Source organism: Zootoca vivipara, chromosome 5, assembly GCF_965207765.1.
Source record: "Zootoca vivipara chromosome 5, rZooViv2.hap1.1, whole genome shotgun sequence".
NCBI lineage: Eukaryota > Metazoa > Chordata > Lepidosauria > Squamata > Lacertidae > Zootoca > Zootoca vivipara.
The window spans coordinates 95,945,367-95,966,745 of NC_142588.1; the positions used below are offsets into that span (position 1 = coordinate 95,945,367).

General features: G+C 47.2%; 1 protein-coding gene across 5 annotated transcripts in view; it reads right to left on the bottom strand.

The window, feature by feature from the left end:
* LPP (LIM domain containing preferred translocation partner in lipoma) overlaps nucleotides 1-21,379 on the bottom strand; it is a 277,203-nt gene that overhangs the window by 10,389 nt on the left and 245,435 nt on the right. For all 5 annotated transcript variants that reach the window (XM_060274249.2, XM_060274252.2, XM_060274253.2 and 2 more), the window contains exons 9-10: nucleotides 3,994-4,172; nucleotides 2,957-3,077 (exon numbers count right to left, since the gene is read on the bottom strand). In XM_060274249.2, coding sequence (XP_060130232.2) covers nucleotides 2,957-3,077; nucleotides 3,994-4,172 — 300 coding nt within the window. The remainder of the gene's footprint in view (nucleotides 1-2,956; nucleotides 3,078-3,993; nucleotides 4,173-21,379) is intronic.

Sequence of the window (21,379 nt, forward strand, 5' to 3'; positions counted from 1 at the left end):
CACCTTTTCACAATGGCTCTACAGTGGTACCTTGGTTCTCAAACTTAATCCGTTCCGGAAGTCCGTTTCAAAACCAAAGCGTTCCAAAACCAAGGCGCACTGCTTTCCCATAGAAGGTAATGCAAAATGGATTAATCCGTTCCAGACTTTGAAAAACAACCCCTAAAACAGCAATTGAACATGAATTTTACTATCTAACGAGACCACTGATCCATAGAATGAAAGCAATAAACTGTGTACCGCAGTCACACAATCAATCAATCAATCAATCAATCAGTACCTGAACTGGGTTCCACACAAAATAAAAAAATTCCTTCAGTAGCACCTTAAAGACCAACTAAGTTTTTATTTTGGTATGAGCTTTCGTGTGCATGCACACTTCTTCAGATACACACAGTCGCAAAAACAAAAATGCAAAATAAATAGTAAAAACAGACAGACCTAAGCGTAACACTCAAATCGGAAGTGTGGCACTCAAACTGGAAATGTAACACTCAAAACGGAGCAAGTTCGACTTCCCCAAAAAAGCTCACAAACTGGAACACTTACTTCTGGGTTTACAGTGTTTGGGTTCCAAGTTGTTTGAGTACCAAGGTGTTTGAGAACCAAGGGACCACTGTACTACATAAGGGAAACTGTGCTAAGTAAGGAAGACAACAAGAAAAGCCCTGATAAAGTTCGGATTTCACAAATTGTTGAAGCCTGCTTGCAAACACCCCATTAGCCACGGGGCCAAATTCAGACAAACCCACAGTAGTTTTTCAGCAACATACGATGTGAGTTGTGTGGAAAATCACACCTCTCCATCACCTTAGCTTCCAAGTCCCGGACTGCAGAATCCAGGGCCGGCAGCCGTGTGACACCGGAAGTTGCGTCGACGTAACTTCCGATGTCGTTGTGCCCTTCTATGGGCACCAAAAATGGCCACCGCCGGCTTCGAAAGTCGCTTCTATGCATGTCAGGAAGTGCGTCGACGCAACTTCCGGCGTCGCTCTGCCCATCTATGGGCACCAAAAATGTCCGCCGACGACACCGGAAGTCATGTCTATGCACTTCTGGACATGCGTAGATGCGACTTTTGAAGCCGTCGGCGGCCATTTTTGGTGCCCATAGAAGGGCAAATCAGAAAGAAAAAAAATGGCCACCGGCTGGAGAACGTATCGGAGAAAAACGGGACACGAAGTGATATGGGGGACCACCGGGAAAAGGTAAGTAAAAACGGGGGGTTTCCCGGGGAAAACGGGGTACTTGACAGCTATGTCCATCACTGGCAACATGTTACTTCTTTGTGCCAGAACTTACACGCTGCTTTTTGGTCCAGTGTGCGATACCCAAAGCAGCCACTGACATAAACATGATACAACAAAACTAAGAGAGCGTGATCTAGTGGTTAGAGTGTCAGACTAGGACCTGGGCCAGACCAGGGTTCAAATCGCCACTCAGCCACAAAGTTCACTGAGTCCGTCCTGGGGACATTCACTGCCTCTCTCAGACTAACCTACCTGGCAGGGTTGTTTTTTTTGGGGGGGTAAAATGGGGAGCGGGAGAACCTTGTATGCCACCTCGAAGAAAAGGTGGGATATAGGATGCAATAAATAAATAACCAGAGAAACAAATACAAGCCAAACATAAAACTCCTGGTTTTCCCCCTTTGTTTGTTTCTTTACTATAGGGATTTAGAATCTACCACTTAATTAATTTCCATGGCTCCAATGGGAAGCCTCAATTTGCTTTGTTTGAACTCCTTCCATTTCCATTATTATTATTATTATTATTATTATTATTATTATTATTATTATTATTATTATTATACTGCCCTATACCCGGGGGTCTCACAAAGGCTACTGAAGAGGTGACCAGCCTTGGCTGTGAGCACAGATCAAGCTGTGGTTTGCGTGAGCCACGGTTTACTTAGCAAACCAGGGTCAGTCCTGCAGATGAGCAAAGCAACCATGGGGTTGGATTCTAGCGTGGGTTTTGAAGGAGCTTCTCCACCCCCCATCGCTCTGCCCGGACACTGAGGTCCAGCTCCGAGGGCCTTCTGGCGGTTCCCTCACTGTGAGAAGTGATGTTACAGGGAACCAGGCAGAGGGCCTTCTCGGTGGTGGCGCCCGCCCTGTGGAACGCCCTCCCATCAGATGTGAAGGAAATAAGCTATTATCTGACATTTAGAAGACATCTGAAAGCGGCCCTGTTTAGGGAAGTTTTTAATGACTGATGTTTTCATGTATTTTTAATCTCCTGTTGGAAGCTGCCCAGAGTGGTTGGGGAAACCCAGCCAGATGGGCAAGGTGTAAATAATAAAAAATTATTATTATTATTATTATTATTATTATTATTATTATTACTACTACTACTACTACTACTATAACCTGATTTGCTCCTCTAGAGAGGCGAGCATTCGACACCAAAACAAACCAGCATTAAGCCAGGACACGAGGTTTGGACATAGCAGGAAACCACATGTGCCTAGGGGCATTGATCTCCCCTTGGTATTTGGTGCAGTTATCAGGGGAATCTCTAGGGCAGGCATGTCCAGCAGGTAGATCGTGATCTACCGGTAGATCACAGGATGTCTGCAGTAGATCACTGGTAGATCATTGGCTCCCCCCAAAGAAGCTGAACAACTGTGGCTCCCCTAAAAAGCTCAACATTTTGCGTCCTCCCTGAAAAAAACTTTGACCCCAAACCCTCCCCCAAAATAGGCCTTCCTCCTTCCTAAAAAAATTTCAACAACTTTGTCCTGAACCCCCCAAAAAGGGGGGTAGATCACTGCCAGTTTTTAGTAGATTGCAGTTTCTTGGGAGTTGGCCACCCCTGCTCTAGGGAAACCCGGCGACCGCATCACATGCAAAGCTGGGACTCAAGCAGGACCTGGGACCTCCTGCCGGAAAAGCAGATGCTCTGCCACGGATCTCTGCACAGGACATCCTTTGCATGCACAGAAGATACTGACCTCGCAGCGGTAGCACTCCACATGGAAGTCACGGTCCAAGGCCACAATGCGGACAGTCTCCTCCTGGCCTTGCGCGGGCATGATGGGCTCTTTGCAGACAGAGCAGCGGGGAGCGAATTTCCTAGGGAACGGAGAAAGTTTGTTGTGAAAGCTCTGCTCATCGAGCCGAGTGGAATCTGAGCATTTACGCTGGAGGGTCCAGGGCTCGAGCAAAGAATTAAAAACTATTAAAAAATTATTTTAAAAAAATAAATAATTTTTTTTCAAATTTTTTTAAAAAGAATATCGCCGCCCGAGGTTTCGATGTTCTGCAAGTTATGGGCGGGTGGTGCGCTGAAAAGGATGCTTTTGGCCGAGCCGAAATAAACTTGCAGCACAATAATAAGATAATAGCAACAAAATAAAAAAATTCATTCCAGTGGCACCTTAATGGTAAAGGTAAAGGGACCCCTGACAATTAGGTCCAGACGCAGATGACTCTGGGGTTGCGGTGCTCATCTCGCTTTATTGGCCGAGGGAGCCGGCGTACAGCTTCTGGGTCATGTGGCCAGCATGACTAAGCCGCTTCTGGCGAACCAGAGCAGCACGTGGAAACGCCGTTTACCTTCCCGCCGGAGCGGTACCTATTTATCTACTTGCACTTTGACGTGCTTTCGAACTGCTAGGTTGGCAGGAGCTGGGACTGAGCAACGGGAGCTCACCCCGCTGCAGGGATTCGAACCGCCGACCTTCTATCGGCAAGCCCTATGTTTGTCATAGGTATGAGCTTTTGTGTGCATGCACACTTCTTCAGATACACTGAAACAGAAGTCACCAGACACTTATATATAGTGAGAGGGTGGGTCTCTAAGGTGCTACTGGAAGGAATTTTTACATTTTGTTTTGACTATGGCAGACCAACATGGCTACCTACCTGTAAGATAATACAGTCCCTCCCACGTCTAGCCCACAAAAGGCCTAAACACCAACCCAAGCGCAAACCTCTCCTGCTTCCCTTCCCCGAGCCCTGAAAAAGAGGCAAAGAGAAGCGCCGCCACCTGTGGAAATCCTCAATGCAGTGGATGTTTCCGCCAGCATCCACAGTGAAGGGAATCCCATCCAGGCTGCGCTGGCAGATCACGCAGGTGAAGCAGTGAGGGTGGTAGGCCTTGCCGGTGGCTCTCAGGATCCGCTCCATAATGGGCTTGGCACAGACACTGCACTGCTCCAGGGTGCTCTGCGGAGAGAAAAGGCAGCCGGAGACCGTCAGTCGCGCCAAGCCTGCAAATCTCCCCAGGCCCCTCGCTTCTAGAAGTGGCAGTGGCATGGCATGCCCTCTTTTATTTACTTGTTGCATTTACTTCCCGCTTCTCCCCGAAAGAGCTCAAGGGAGCATGCAGAGTTACCCCTCTTTTATCCGCACAACAACCCTGTGAGGTAGGCTAGTCTGAGAGGCAGGGGCGGGCTATGCCCAGGGAGCTTCATGTTTCAGAAGAAATGCGGACCCTGGTTTCCCAGGTTCTAGTCTGGCACTCTAACCACTACGCCACACTGCCTTCTCCTGGCAATCTTGAAATCGTTGCCTGCAAGGACAATGTGGCTGCTTTTACATGTTTGAAAGGTGTCTTGGTTTTTAATTTCAAGGTTTTCTTTTCCCCAGACACATGTAGCGTGTGTTGCACACACCCACGATGGTAACAGCCGCTTTGCATTGCGGTGCCAGCCTCTTGCAATGTGGCCATTCCATTTTAATCAGAAACAGGACACTGAGCTCCTCTCTCCGGTGGACAGGGGAGGCTGTCGAGATGCACATGGCCAGCCACGCTTGACCATCCGACACGATGGGCCTCTGCAACTGGTGATTGGCCAAGCTGAACCAATCCGTTCATTGTGGCCTGTCGAGGACTAGAAAACTGAGCACTCCCGCATGCCACCATTTCTCCATTTCCAGGCAGGGAGTTTGTCTGGTTCCAGATGGCAGTCATGTACAGCTGGCAAAGCTGCACTGGGCTTGAGGAATCACCCAACTTGTGCAGTCCTGATTTAAGCTTAACAGCACACCTCCTGCTTGGACTACTGCAACATGCTCTACGTAGGGCTACCTTTGAAGGTGACCCAGAAACCGCAACTAATCCAGAATGCGGCAGCTAGACTGGTGGCTGGGAGTGGCCGCCGATACCTGACTGACTATCAAACCTTTATTAGGCATTTTACAAATAGAACCGCGAGAAAAAGAGTCACATACAAAAGTATTTAAAATGCCTACAAGGCCGCCGAGACCACATAACACCGGTCCTGAGATATCTGCATTGGCTCCCAATACGTTTCCAAGCACCATTCAAAGTGTTGGCCCTGACCTTTAAAGCCCTAAACGGCCTTGGCCCAGTATACCTGAAGGAGCGTCTCCACCCCCATCGTTCAGCCCAGACACCGAGGTCCAGCTCCGAGGGCCAGCATGACAAAGCCGCTTCTGGCGAACCAGAGCAGCGCACGGAAATGCCGTTTACCTTCCCGCTGGAGCGGTCCCTATTTATCTACTTGCACTTTGACGTGCTTTCGAACTGCTAGGTTGGCAGGAGCTGGGACCGAGCAACAGGAGCTCACCCCGTTCGAACCGCCGACCTTCCGATCGGCAAGCCCTAGGCTCTGTGGTTTAACCCACAGCGCCACCCGCGTCCCAAAAATAGATTTAAATAAATGCAATTTACCCTTTTGACTTTATTGCTCAGTCCTCTTCTGTCCTTGCACCCAGCTCTGGATCCACAGCAGTCTCTGTTTTTATTCTGTTGTTCCCCTCCTCTTTCTAGGGAGGCGAATCGCCCTTGCTGTGGAATTTGCTTTGCTCCCACCAGGATGACAGGATAGACAAATTAATCCCTCCATGATGTAAATGTGTTCTGATGGCAAGCCTTCCTGAGCGTCAAGCTGTGATCTAACGTCTTAACAGCTGTACGCACAGCTCAGGGCAAGCGGTTGCTAGCTTCCTGCTCGGCCTCCATGGCATGTAGCTGCCGCACCTCTGTGTCAAACGCTCTTTGCCTTCCTGGGGGCTCACGCAAGGCCAGGAGATTAAGATGCCCCGACCTCAAGTCCAGGGCTGAGAGGGAGCTGGCTGGAGTCCCTTTGGAGAGAGGGAAAGGCAACTCTGCACATGCTCGAAAGGATAAGGAGGATACTGGGAAACTGTAAGGCGGGCAGAGGGTTCAAAGCTTACTGGGAAATGATATACAGTGAATTGAAAAAGATGTTCAAAATAAAGTTTGTGGAAAAAACCAGCAGCTTTTCTTTTGGGAATCATAGGGACAGAACTACCTAAATTGTATAGAATTTTTTTTATTATATGCTATTACAGCAGTAAGAATGCTAATTGCCTCAAAGTGGAAAGAAGAAGAAGAAGAAGTCCCAGCAAAGGAAGAATGGATACAAAAACTTACGGAATATTCAGAAACTTACCGGAAGAATAAGGAATCAAGATAACCAACTTTTTTATATATAAAGGAATGGAAATGGTTCATTGAATATTTACAGATAAATTGCAAGCAGATAAAAAACATTGGCAGGGTTATTGTAATAACCTGCAGTTTTATAAGAGTATATATTTAAAGTAGGTTAAGTGAGCAAATTAAATGAATTTGGATATGCAGAAGATATTTAAAAAATAAATTTAAGGAACTGCAGAAAGAGGGGGAAGGAAATCAAACTTTCAAATGTAAAATTGATTGTAAAACTAATGGAATGTATAAACATGAAAAGTATAAATAAAAACTTTTTTTAAAAAAAGAAATGATTAAGGATCTGGAAACCAAGCCTTATGAGGATCGCTTGAAGGAACTGGGTATGTTTAGCCTGGAAAAGAGGAGACTTGAGAGGAGATATGAGAGCCATCTTCAAATATCTGAAGGGCTGTCCCATGGAAGAGAGAGCACATTTTCTCCTGCTCTGGAGGGTAGGACTCGAACCCATGGCTTCAAGTTACAAGAAAGGAGATTCTGACTCAACCTGAGGAAGAACTTTCTGACAGTAAAAGCCGTTCAACAGCGGAACAGACTCCCACAAAAGGTGGTTGTGGGCTCTCCTTTGTTGGGGGTGTTTAAGCGATGTCTGGATGGCCATCTGCCAGGAATTCTATACCTGCGATTCCTGCATTGCTGGGGGGGTGGACTAGATGACCCTTGGTGACCCTTCCAACTCCACCTTTCTATGCTTCTTTGGAAACAGGTGCCGGCATTGCAGCCCTGGGCCTGTTCCACGGGGTGGGGCGCGTCAGAGTCGAAGAGATGACCCTTGGGTCCCCTGTCCACTCCTGCAGTTACCAGACACACGTTCCAGACCTCAAACTAAGATATTTCTGTTGTTAGGCTTTGTTTTGAAAAGTACACCAAGGCCCCCGAAGCCAGAAACAGTCTATAAAACTGTGCTCCGGCTAATCATCCGGCTTCTGGAAACATGTGCGGTCGTCCTAAGATTTAAACTCCAGTTACCCCTCACCGCAAACCGGTTCCCAAAGTGCCTCTGGGCAGTTGGGGAAGTTTGGCTATTTCTGCACCTCTTCACGGTGGAAAAAAATGAGGCTGCCAAGCCAGATTTTGGCAATGTGCTGGGGACAGGCAGCCGGGGAGGTGGCTAGCGAGAGTCAGCCTGCAGGCTTGCATAGCCTTCTGGCGCTGGGCTTTTTCGATCTCTGGAGGGCGGGCAAGATCATCGGGGAACGGAGAAGCTCTCCAGAAAAGCCACCCAGGGCTGAGCACACCACTCGAAGGAAAATGACTCTAGGGGAAAACTGACAAGGAGGAGGAATGCCTGCAGGCAACAATTGAAGCCTTGTAGAGTCATAAGATTGTCGAGTTGGAAGGGGACTACAGGGGTCATTTAGTCCAACCCCCTGCAAATCAAGAACCTTTTGCCCAAACTAGAACCCACGGCCCTGGGATTAAGGGTCTCGCGCTCTACCAGACGAGATATCCCAGGACTACAACAGCCGTTTCAGTCTCTTAACTTTCTGTCCGTTTCAAAACTATTGCAAATGTTCCTCGGGTTTTTGTTCCGTTTTATCTTTTCCATTTTGTTTGCTTTTAAACTATCAGGTGGGGTGTAAATCTTCTGATGCAGGTGAAATAAATAAATAGATAAAAAACACTTGCCGGGAAATGGGTGGTTATTAGCCAGCCAGCAAGAGTGGATCTGCAAGGCAGGGCTGAGCTTGGGAACCATTTCAACTCCAACCGTAAAAGAAAATAAAAATAACAGGACTGAGGAGAATGGAAACTCTCTCTCTCTCTCTCTCTCTCTCTCTCTCTCTCTCTCTCTCTCTCTCTCTCTCTCTCTCCTGCCTCTGCCTGGTATATTAAATGCTATAGGCTCTACATGCAATTATGGGGGGAAATGGCAGGAAATTGACCCATTTGGGCCAAAGCGTCCCTTCCACGCTTCATGCTTTCTCGTTCCACGGCCCATTTGGGGGGTGAGCAATTTCTTTCCGGGGCAAAAGAAGATCTATCAGCAGCTGGTGTGTCTTCGCACAAAAGCGGCACTCAGAAACCCTCTCAGGTTCTCGCTTCATTTTCCTCTTTGTGTTGCTCAATAAAATTATAGCCGATGGCCATAAATATGTGGTTACGACGCTGCCTCTTTGCAGCCCGCTTCCCTCCCTACAAAACATTACAATAATGATGGCTGCATCCACAGCAGCAGTGTGTCTGAATCTAGGGGAGGAATAGTCCCGCTCTGCTCTGCCTTGCTCAGACCTCACATGGAGTCCTATATTCTGTTCTGGGCAGCCCATTTTAAGAAGGGCATGGAAAAGCTGGAAGGGCAACCAAGATGATCAAGGGGAATGAGACTTTGTGCTGGCCATCAAACAATGGCATTTACCACCTGCCTTGCCTTCAGAACAGGGTTGAGTCTGTGTCTTTTGATGAGCTGAGTTGGAAGATTATGAGTCATGGGGATTTGGAGTGTGGTGTGTGTGTGTGTGTGTGTGTGTGTGTTAATTCAACAATGCTTAGTTTGTCTTTTGGTGGCTGGTTTGTTAACGTTGTGAGTAATCTTTCATGGAGCATGAGTTCTGCAATGCTTTCTGAATCTTATAATATGACCTTCGTTGCGGTTGTGCTGTTTAGCTTATATCGTTGATTCCTTTGTTTGCTAATTGCGTTTTATTAGTTGCAGTTGTTTTACTGATGTAATTGTTTTACTGATGATTAGTTAAGTATTCTATATGATTTATACTGTATTTGTGATCTGCTATTATTTTATTATTTATTGACTGTAAGCCGCTTTGTGACTCATGTGAGTGAAAAGTGGCATAGACGTATAAGAAAGGAGATTCTGACTAAACATCAGGAAGGACTTTCTGACGGCAAGAGCTGTTCGACAGAGGAACAGACTCCCTCAGAAGATGGCGGACTCTCCTTCCTTTGAGGTTCTTAAGCTGAGATTGGGTGGCCACCTGTCTCGGATGCTTTAGCTGAGATTCCTGCATTGCCAGGGGTCCCTTCCATCCCTACAATTCTATGAATTGTTCCCAGCTGCAAAATCTCCCCTTGATAAAAGGCCACTCTGCACAGAATCCTATGAGAAACCTACATGTGCCTAGAAGCCTGAAAGTGCTTGTGGCAGCCGCTGGTTTTGAGAGCTGCTACAGGCACCAATGGAACTCCTTTCCCAGAAACCCACTCAGGACCATTACTGAATTACCTATGGCTTCCTATTTCAGCAAGAGAGAGGTACAGATTAGTTACAGCAGTTCCTCTTTCTATTGCAATTTCTTTGATCCTCTGTCTCCTTGCTGCAAGAAGTCATATGCTGCTGGAGGATAAGTGAGTGACAATGCGGAGAAGGTTGGAAGGACGCTCTCTCTGGGTGACTGTAGCAGCTGCTGCAGTCAATATCTGTTACGTTCACCCAGAGGCTTTGGGGGACAACTTGAAGCATCATTGATGGGCTCACGTGTGGGCTGACCCCAAAGTCCACCAACCAGTTATGCGCAGAGATTTGAAGTATTTTGCAGATAAATCTGAGATAGATGCTATGTGAATCCTTTTCAGTTGTGAAGGGTCAAGAGAGTCGGCTGCCACCAAAATGAAGAAATGACAGCATTGATGCTAAAAACAAAGGGGTTACGAACATAAGAAGGGCCTGCTGGATCAGGCCAATGACACGTCTCGTCTGACATCCTGTTCTGGAAACCAGCTTGTGGGAAACCAGCAAGCGTGATCTGAGCACAAGAACAACTCTCCTCTCCTGTGGTCTCCAGCAACTGGGATTCAGAGGAGGAGGAGGAGGAGGAGGAGGAGGAGGAGGAGGAGGAGGAAGAAGAAGAAGAAGAAGAAGAAGAAGAGGAGGAGGAGTTTGGATTTGATATCCTGCTTTGTCATTACCCGAAGGAGTCTCAAAGCGGCTAACATTCTCCTTTCCCTTCCTTCCCCACAACAAACCTTCTGTGAGGTGAGTGGGGCTGAGAGACTTCAGAGAAGTGTGACTAGCCCAAGGTCACCCAGCAGCTGCATTTGGAGGAGCAGGGAAGCGAACCCGGTTCACCAGATTACGAGTCCACCGCTCTTAACCACTACACCATGCTGGCTCCAACTATGGAGGTTGAAAGCAGCCATCCGGGCTAGTAGCCATCAACAGCTCCAAGATTTTGTCTAATTCTTTTAAAGCCATCCAGGTTATTGGCATCCCCTGCCTCCTGTGGGAGTGAGTTCCACAGTTTAACTACATCAGCGGGACAGAGAAGGGGGTCCTGTCGCCTGGGTAGCCCAGGACCTCAGACACACTGCCCGGGCTTGCACGCCAAGCAGCGGTTGTTGGCCTTCACCCCCGGAGGCGCATTCCATTGTGTCTCGAGACAGATGGATGCCAACAAACAGCCTGAAGAAGGACTGTTCTTTTATCTGTCCTGATTCTTCCAACACCCAGCTTCATTGGATGCCCGCTAGATCTATCCTTATGAGAGAATGAGAATTTTCTCCTACCCACATTCTTCCTGCCACACATCATTTTATAAACTTCTATCTTGATGCCTCTTACTCACTTTTCCCCTAGTCTAAAAGGTCCCAAATGCTGTTGTTGTTGTTTAGTCGTTTAGTCGTGTTCGACTCTTCGTGACCCCATGGACCACAGCACGCCAGGCACTCCTGTCTTGCACTGCCTTCCGCAGTTTGGTCAAACTCATGTTCGTAGCTTCAAGAACACTGTCCAACCATCTCGTCCTCTGTCGTCCCCTTCTCCTAGTGCCCTCAATCTTTCCCAACATCAGGGTCTTTTCCAGGGAGTCTTCTCTTATCATGAGGTGGCCAAAGTATTGGAGCCTCAGCTTCAGGATCTGTCCTTCCAGGGAACACTCAGGGCTGATTTCCTTCAGAATGGATAGGTTTGATCTTCTTGCAGTCCATGGGACTCTCAAGAGTCTCCTCCAGCATCATAATTCAAAAGCATCAGTTCTTCGGCGATCAGCCTTCTTTATGGTCCAGCTCTCACTTCCATACATCACTACTGGGAAAACCATAGCTTTAACTATACGGACCTTTGTCGGCAAGGTGATGTCTCTGCTTTTTAAGATGCTGTCTAGGTTTGTCATTGCTTTTCTCCCAAGAAGCAGGCATCTTTTAATTTCGTGACTGCTGTCACCATCTGCAGTGATCAAGGAGCCCAGGAAAGTAAAATCTCTCACTGCCTCCATTTCTTCCCCTTCTATTTGCCAGGAGGTGATGGGACCAGTGGCCATGATATTGGTTTTTTTTGATGTTGAGCTTCAAATGCTGTAACCTTCCTTCATAAGGGGGTGGCTCCATCCCATGGATCAATTTGTTTGCCCTTTCCTGAACCCTTTCCAACTCTTCTTTCTCCTTTTTAAGGTGAGGCGACCAGAACTGTACTCAGTATTCCAAACACCGCTGCACCAAAGGTTTGCATGATCTGACCACTCCCAGATCATTCATGCAGCCTTACTGGAACACGCAGGCAGTGCGGGTTTATCCTGGAAGATTTCCCTGACCTCGTAATGGTTGTCCTTTTATCTCTGGACTCCCTTTCGCTAAAGACCCAAGAGCACCCAGTTTGTTACTGGGGGAAGGGCACAGAAGACCAGGGTTGGGCCGGGGGGCTGGGGGGGCTGGGATGACGCTTCTAATCCCTGAATCTCTGCACGCCTGAGATGGAGTTTTGTGTCTGGGAACAGCAGAGGGCCTTCGCTCCCTGAGAAAAACACAGCTCCAACAATGACAGCCAGATTAATTAAGCTCGTTAAAAGATCATAAAAACCCTCAGAGGTGGAAGCAAGCACAGTCTACGTTTGACTCTTTTATTATTATTAGCTGGGTGATAAAATCGCCAATTGCTGGTTATAAATTATAATGGCCAAAGCAGAAGTCGGTGGATGAATGCGGGGAAAAGAAGATCTCTTGCGGAAAGCCACCAGCGGCTCTCTCTCTCTCAGGGTCTTTGCTTCTGCATGAAACGAGAAGGCTCTGGTACCCGAATATTGAAGCTTTTGGAGGGACTTAGGAGAAACTCAATCCGCTTCACTTACAAACGCAAGAACCCTCTTGGATCAGGCCAGCGGCCTACCTAGTCCAGCATCCTCTTCTCGCAGTGGCCAACAAAACACCCCCAGGGGAAGCACACAATTTGAGCAGTAGGACCCAGGAACATAGAATCATAGAGCTGGAAGGGACCCCGAGGGTCATCTAGCCCAACCCTCTGCAATGCAGGAATCTCAGCTAAAGCATCCCTTGACAGGCGGCCATCCAACATCTGCTTGACAACCTCCAAGGGAGGAGAGTCCACCAGCTCTGCCAAGCGAGGGAGACTGTTGATCTGCAGCACAATTGGACACGTCCTTACTTGAAAGTAAGTGCCCGTGTTTCCAGGCTTAGGGTTGCAAGCACAAATCTTGCATTCTGGGCTCACCGTGGCTGGAGGCTCACATTTTGGGCTCACCGTGGCTGGAGGCAGCCTGGTCACAGAAACGCAAGGACTTCAGCAGAGCCCGTTGGATCAGGCCAGCGGTTCATCTGGTCCAGCATCCTGTTCTCACAGGGGCTGAGCAGACGCCCCAAGGGGAAGCCAGAAATCAGGATTTGAACACAAGACCCCTCTCCCCTCCCGTGCTCTCCAGCAACTGAGATTCAGAAGCATCTGTGCCTTGAACTGTGGAGGCAGAGCAGGGCCATCCTGGCTAGGATCCAGTGACAGCCCAGTCCTCCATCCATTTGTCTAATCCCTTTACGTACTTTTTAATGTTAGGTTAATGAGCTGATTAATTGTTAGTGGGCAGGAGAATGTGGGTACCTGGCTTTGAATGAAGCCCACCCCTTTCTCAGATCTGTAATACTTTTTGTGGGATGCCGCAAAACAACAACAAAACTCTCCATAGGATTCCAAGGGGCGTTGTACTGCCCATTCCACAATAAATGCACCAGTCTGGTTGAAACTGTTTCAGGCTCCTTAAAATTCCTTGATTGCTTCACCTTAAAATACTTGCAAAAAATAAACAAATCACTTTTGATGTTAAATTCCGGTGGAAAACCAACTTTGGATTTGAAGGCCAAAGCGTATGGACCCTCCATTGTGCGATTCTTCTCAATTGTGTGAGAGTGTGTGTGTGTTAAAATCACACACACACAAAACAAACACAAACACTGTGACATAATAGTTAGCGTGTCAGACTAGAACCCTGGGAGACCAGGGTTCAAATCCCCATTCAGCCCATTTCTGAAGCTCGCTGTGTGACCTTGGCTGTCAAACCAGGGGATGACAAGAAAGGAGATTCCGACTAAATATCAGGAAAAACTTTCTGACGGTGAGAGCCGTTTGACAGTGGAATGGTCTCCCTCGAAAGATGGTGGTCTCTCCTTCCATGGAGGTTTTTCAGCAGAGGTTGGACAGCCATCTGTCAGCGATCTTCTTCGCTGTGATTCCTGCATTGCATTGGGTTGGACTAGATGACCCTTGGGCCCCTTCCATCTCTACAATTCTACGATTCTAGGAAATGGAAAAAGCAGCCTCAGAAGCAGCAAACGAGGCCGAGGAGAGTGAGGTGAGAGCCGCCTGCTTACTTTCCCTCGCTTCCAGGCATTTTCCTCCCCTGCTGAAAAGCATCTCCCCCAAATACATTTCGCCATAGGGAGTGGGAGATATGGAGAGTCCTCTTTTCCCTGGTGGAGTGAAAAAGAGCTGGGGGAGAGATCTGGAGCAGGGAAAAGCACAAGGAGGGAAGGGTTAAGGATGCCGGATCACCACAACTGGACCACCACAGAGGATTTATTTGCCGGAAAAAGAGTTGGAAAGATACACACACAGGCAAGTTTGAATGCATAGAGATAAGGGATACGATTGCAAGGCAGGATCAGCCTTTGGAGCAAAAGAACTGGAGGAAATTAAGTCCATGAATTTCCCTCTTTCCCCCCCTGACACCTGCAAGGTATTTCGAGGTGGGTGAGGAGGGAGGGGACCAGCAGAAGACTCTGGCGGGCTCAAGGGACCAGTTGGAGAAAATTATTGAGCATCAGACAGAAAGGTGGACCAATGAGCTCCTTTGGGATCTCGAAATTTACCCAAGAAAATAATGGAGCGCTTATTACTCCTGGGTTTGCGGCACCTCGTGAATTATTTAATCATTGTTCCTTTGCAGGAGGAGGAATATATTTATCTGCCCACTGGAGAGAGAGAGAGAGAGAGAGAGAGAGAGAGAGAGAGAGAGAGAGAGAGAGAGAGAGAGAGAGAGAGAGAGAGAGAGAGAGAGAGAACCATAGCTGCCAAGTTTTCCCTTTTCTCGCGAGGAAGCCTATTCAGCATAAGGGAAAATCCCTTAAAAAAGGGATAACTTGGCAGCTATGGAGAGAACACATACTGTTGGAATCTGTTTATATTAATCTTGAAAACACGATTACTATTATTTTACAAGATGAAGAAAGTGGGAAGAAGCAAGAAGGGTGGGAAAAGTAAACACAGCCTATGAGAGGCACAGGAAACTCTCTTATCTCTAGATTAGGATTGTCTACACTGACTGGCAGAAGCTCTCCAAGGCTTCAGGGAGGGAAATTCTCCCGCTCCTACCTGGGATGACGCAGACTGAACTGGGGAACACAGTCATAGAACTGTAGAGTTGGAAGGGATCCAAGGGTCATCTAGACCAACCCCCTGCAATGCAGGAATCTCAGCTAAAGCATCCATGGCAGATGACAATCCAACCTCTGCTTAAAAACCTCCAAGGAAGGAGAGTTCACCACCTCTCGAGCGAGTCCATTCTACTGTCGAACAGCTCTAACTACCAGAAAGTTCTTTCTGATGTTGGATCAGGATCTCCTTCCTTGTAATTTGAAGCCACGGGTTCGAGTTCTACCCTCCAGAGCAGGAAAAAACAAGCATGCTCCATGTGACAGCCCTTCAGATATTTGAAGATGGCTCTCATATCTCCCCTCTGTCTCCTCTTTCCCAGGCTAAACATACCCAACTCCTTCAACCACTCCTCGTAAGGCTTCGTTTCCAGACCCTTGATCATCTTGGTTGCCCTCCTCTGCACATGTTCCAATTTGTCAATATCCTTCTTAAATTGTGGCTCCCAGAATTGGACACAGTGTGGTCTGACCGAGGCAGAATAGAGTGATAGTATTATTTCCCTCAACCTGCACACCATACTTCTGTTGATGTAGCCTAGAATAGCATTAGCTGTTTTTTGCTGCCGCATCACTCATGTTCAGCTTGTGATCCACCAAGATCCCTAGATCCTTTTCAGCTCCCTCGGTCAGTAAAGAGAGATGAGCGCTGCAACCCCAGAGTTGTCCGTGACTGGACCTAATGGTCAGGGGTCCCTTTAACTAAGCTGCTTAGAGACTCTTATAAGCATTAAGCGGAATATAAATATATTAACTCGACTGATCAATCAACCCCAAGGAAAAATTCACCCCATATTAGTTCAACCCTCCCGCCAGATCCATCTCCCAGCTCCTGAATTACGAGTCCCGGAAACCTACGAGTTGAACGACAATTATTTGTGGAGTGCCAATAAATCCTTTGCGGAAACATCGCGGGGCCGGCCTTGCTGCAAATGACTTACGATTCCGTACGAACGACGGCGTATGAAGACGTTAGGAATGTACGAAGGAGACGAGCGAGGAGAATGCCCAAAGCTAACAAAATGTACGGTGCTGAAGCACGGAGTAAATGAGGAGCTTAAACGGCTTTTGTGTTGCCATAATTTAACATATCATTAGCAGCCGCGGGGTAGGATTTGTGGCTCCGGCGGGGAGCCTGTTCCTCACATCGCCTCCGCCACCCAGATTTGATGGCAGCCTCGCCTTGTGAGGAAAGGGATGCTCTGCAAAGAACGGAAGATCATCTCCCCCACCCTCACCTCCATTCGCTCCCCGCTCCATCCCTCTCCCTTTCTGCCGAGGGCGCAAAATCGAAATGCGCCGGGGCAGTTTGTGTGGAGTTATGGACCCATTCATTCCAGCAGACAGCCTGCTTTAAACACATCTACGTAATGGATAGGAAAAAGTGTTTAAGCAACAATAAAAAGAAGAGATTTAGTGGGATTAATAAAGGTGTCTCTTAAAACAGCATGTCGCCATTAAGATAATTAACGGGGCATAAAGGAGGCCTGGTTGGAACGTGGGTTTAGTATCCCGAGACCCCGTGGGTGTGCCAGGGCACTTTCCAGGAGCCAAAAACTTCTCCGAGAGGAAAGTGGGCAGAGAAAAAGCTAAGTCCGTAAAAGAGGGGTTTAAAATTTTAAGTGATACGGTGTGGATCTGGAACGCAAAGGTTAAGGGAATATTAGAAGGGCAATAATTCCATCTGATTAAACTTTTATCTGGAGTGGCTGTAAAATGTTCAGAATGAATTAAGAGTTTTTATTAACAGATGTAAGGGCTCCATAAAAAGGGTTTAAAAAAGAATAAAGAATTAAAAAATGAAGTGACAGAGAGGGAAAGTCTGAAAGAAGAGGCAGGAGCATGAAGTGATATCCTGACTGCCAGTTTAGAAAAAGATGTGCATGTATATAGCTTAAGAGTTTCAGCAAATGAGGATGCTTGTAATTCAAAGTAGAGAGCGACTCTTTACGGCAAAAAAACACCCACAGTCACACAAATAGCACATTTATTATCCTGCACATCCACAGACCTTTTCAGCATTCAGTATGGCTAACAACTCCTTTATTGTTATTGATATTTTGCCCCTTGCAAAGAGGAGGACAGAAATGGAATAACAGATCTCACTTACAGCCATTGCATTTCCCCATCCACAAACACTTAACGGAATTAAAAATTAATAAAGTACAAAAAAAAGGGATGACAAGGCAAAAGCTTCATTTTCCAAATTACAAAGGGGAAACTGTGGCCTGGCTGGCACCGGAGACCCTGCTTCCGTCTGAGCAGCTCTGTGAATTTCCACCAGCAAATGAAAGCAGATATACTAGAAGCTACAATGGCAGGCAGGTAAGCAGTTACTGGGGTTTTTACACTGCAAAACAGCCCCCGGGTGATTTTAAGTGGGAGAGGGGCAGTGGGCTGCTTAACCCTCTCCCCTGCAGCTGTTTTCCCACTCCAGAGGGTCCTCTCCCAGCCGCAAGGGCAAAGAGGACGAGGGATCTATGAGGGCAGGGCAGGGGTTGGAGCTGGGACTTTCAGCCGCTGTGCTAGAACATCGCGCGAAAAGAGGGACGCAGCATCTTTTGGGTCTCTGCTTTGGCAGGTGCCACAAACAGCTCACCCAAACCGCACGGAGCTCGGTTTGCAAACGGCTCCATCTCATTACCCTCCATCCATTATTCTCTGGAGGGGAGGATGACTTTTCTAGCCTTGAGATTCCGCAGTCAAGGTCATCCCTCTGCCTTGGATGGTAAGTTGCTCCTGCACCTGCAAAAAGCCTCTCTCGCCCTCGATCTATGCTGGAATGTCCACCATGCGGTTTCCTTTGTCTGCCTTTCTTATGGTGTCCTTCCAGGCCGGCAATTCCCTCTCAGCCCACGCCACAGGTACACCTGCTGTTCTCCTTAACTCGACCAACTCTGCCCTTTGCAAAAGGCAAACGTTCTCTTTGCTGTTTTTTAATTTAATTTTTATCAAGTTTACCATTTCCCCCCAATATTACATCATAACAAATAACATAATTCACAATTCCAAAATTCCCCCATTCCCCCCGGATTTCCCTCAGCCTCCTTTTCTGGTATATTTCAAAATAATATCCTTTCCTGCATAATTCCTTTTTCACTCCTTTTTTATATTTTAGCTTATAAATTCTAATTTTTTTTTTTTTTGCTAATTGTAAATGATTATTCAAAACCTACTTAGGAGTCCAATTCTTTGCATTGATTCTGTAAATAGGCCGAAAATGGTTCCCAGTCTTTCTTAAAGGATTATTTTTGTCCTTATTTTGAGGTCTTTCAGTTAGTTTTGCCATTTTGGTGTATTCCATCAGTTTTTCTTGCCATTCTCCTTTGGTTGGTATTTTATAGCTTTTCCATCTCTGTGCCAGTAGCATCCTTGCCACGGTTGTAGCATATGTGAAAAGTTTACATCCTCCTTGTTTTCTGATGCAGAAGAGCTGGCAGGAATAATATTTTCCCCACTACATGGAACACCAAATAAGTTTCTCCTTCCTGCTGACGAAGGAGCCTTAAGGTTTCGGAGCTGATCCGCCTTCCTCCAGGTGTTTCCCAGTTCCCGTTTGCGCTGGCTCAGCTACTCCTGCACTGAACCTCTTAGATGGGCCCACATTTTACGGGCTGTCAGAACCAAACGCCCACCTTCCTGTCTTCCCTGGACAGAGGGCAGGTGCAAAGAGCTTCTCCTTGAGTCCACCTTATGACCTCCCTGCATTGCCAGCACCCCGTTTCCGCGGCCGGCTTGGCAAATTCGGCACCGTGCTTCGAGAGCGCCACCTAGGCTGCAGTACCACTCTCCCAGGACATCCTGTCAGCTGACTCTGCAGGGAACCAATCCCAGCCCATGAGACCGTATAAAGCACGACATTTCGGAACTCGCTCTTCAGTCTGAGCATCATAGCAGATGGTTACAGGTAGGTAGCCGTGTTGGTCTGGATCGAAGTAAAATAAAAAAAATCCTTCAGTAGCACCTTAAAGACCAACTAAGTTTTTATTTTGGTATGAGCTTTCGTGTGCATGCACACTTCTTCAGAAGTATCATAGCAGAGAAGATGATCATGCAACTGGCTGCCCCTGCTTGCTTTGAATGGCATATCCAGTTCTGGCAGGAAGCTCTGCTGGGTTTTTAGGGCCCCCAACTCTTGGCTGTGGTTACTTTTACTTCATGGATCAATGCCTTGTCGTGGCGAAGGGGCTTGAATAACTCAGAGAAGCTATGAGCTATGCCATGCAGGGCCACCCAAGATGGACAGGTCATAGTGGAGAGTTTTGACTAAACGTGATCCACCTGGAGAAGGAACTGGCAAGCCACTCCAGTATCCCTGCCAAGAAAACTCCATGGACAAAGACAACAGGCATATCCGTATAGTTAAAGCTATGGTTTTCCCAGTAGTGATGTATGGAAGTGAGAGCTGGACCATAAAGAAGGCTGATCGCCGAAGAATTGATGCTTTTGAATTATGGTGCTGGAGGAGACTCTTGAGAGTCCCATGGACTGCAAGAAGATCAAACCTATCCATTCTTAAGGAAATCAGCCCTGAGTGCTCACTGGAAGGACAGATCCTGAAGCTGAGACTCCAAGACTTTGGCCACCTCATGAGAAGAGAAGACTCCCTGGAAAAGCCCCTGATGTTGGGAAAGATGGAGGGCACAAGGAGAAGGGGACGACAGAGGACAAGATGGTTGGACAGTGTTCTCGAAGCTACGAACATGAGTTTGACCAAACTGCGGGAGGCAGTGCAAGACAGGAGTGCCTGGCGTGCTATGGTCCATGGGGTCACGAAGAGTCGGACACGACTAAACGACTAAACAACAACAACTTTTACTTCGGGTGATGCTGTGGTCTAAACCACTGAGCCTCTTGGGCTTGCCGTTCAGAAGGTCAAGGGTTTGAATCCCTGTGATGGAGTGAGCTCCTGTTGTTCTGTCCCAGCTCCTGCCAACCTAGCAGTTCGAAAGCATGCCCGTGCAAGGTGATAAATAGGTACTGCTGTGGCGGGAAGGTAAACGGCGTTTCCATGCGTTCTGGTTTCCGTCACGGTCCTTCGTGCGCCAGTAGCGGTTTAGTCCTGCTGGCCACATGACCCAGAAAGCTGTCTGTGGACAAACGCTGGCTCCCTTGGCCTGAATGCGAGACGAGCGTCACAACCCCGTAGTCGCCTTTGACTGGACTTAACCATCCAGGGGTCCTTTACCTTACATTTTTTACCTTTTTAAAAAAACTTTCTGACACCGGCAAAACAAAAGTGCCCAGTTCTCCCAAATTCACCCCTAAGCAATTTATTTGATCAATACCTGCAGAGGGAGCCAAGTGCCCACATAGGGTGATATCCTGAAACGGCTCAGGTGTTATTCAGTTCAAAGAGTGTGAGAGGCATTTTAATGAATTTCATCTTTCTTCTCCCCACCCCTTTGTTTTTCAAGTAGTCACTCAGAATTCTTTATACTCTTTGGGAAACAAACATAATAGCCTTAATGATCCTACTGAGCAGTTAAAATTCAAATTACCGAGCTTTGGGAGCAGCACACACAGACAAGCACTTTCCGTAAATTACTCTCCAATTTGGGTTGTGATAAAAACAAAAATATAGGATTTTTTTAAAAATGTGCATATATATATATATTCTCTAAATGTTCTTCTTGCATCTGATTTACATTCTTACTTGGCTGCTATTCTTCTTCATAATCTCTTTTATGGGGGAAAAACAGCAAATGAATTATATTATTTTAAAAATAGCTGTTCTTTACAGTATGGATCTGGCATCTGCTTTCTTTTTATACGCGAAGGCACAAACTGCAAAAAAGGTTTTCCTGTGCAAGCCCCATTTGACACCAAGAGAGTAGGAACGTTGGATCTGGGCCCCAGAGAGACTTGCCTTCAAACGACAGTTATTGCTATTACAGTGGAACCTCGGTTTACCAACGCAATCCGTTCCATGGAGGTGTTCGTAAACAGGGGCATTCGCTCCCCGAAGGCACGCTTTTTCGCGGGCGCGAAGCGCCGATAGAGCGCTTCTGCACATGCGCGAGCTGTGCAGAAGCGATCTGCGCATCCGACGCCGCAAAACCCAGATGTAAACACTTCCGGGTCCGCAGCGTTCGTAAATGGAGGCGTTCATAAACAGAGGTGGTTGTAAACTGAGGTTCCACGGTATTATCCATTCCTGTTGTTATTGCGAAGGTATCTGTATTTCGCTGTATATTATTCCATTTGGGGTCAAACCCTCCGAAAGCAGGTGTTATTTTTTAAAATAAATAAATAAAAAGAATTGGAAACTGAGAATAAACCAGTGCGATGCAACACAATTTAATATGTCAGGGAAACTCCTTTA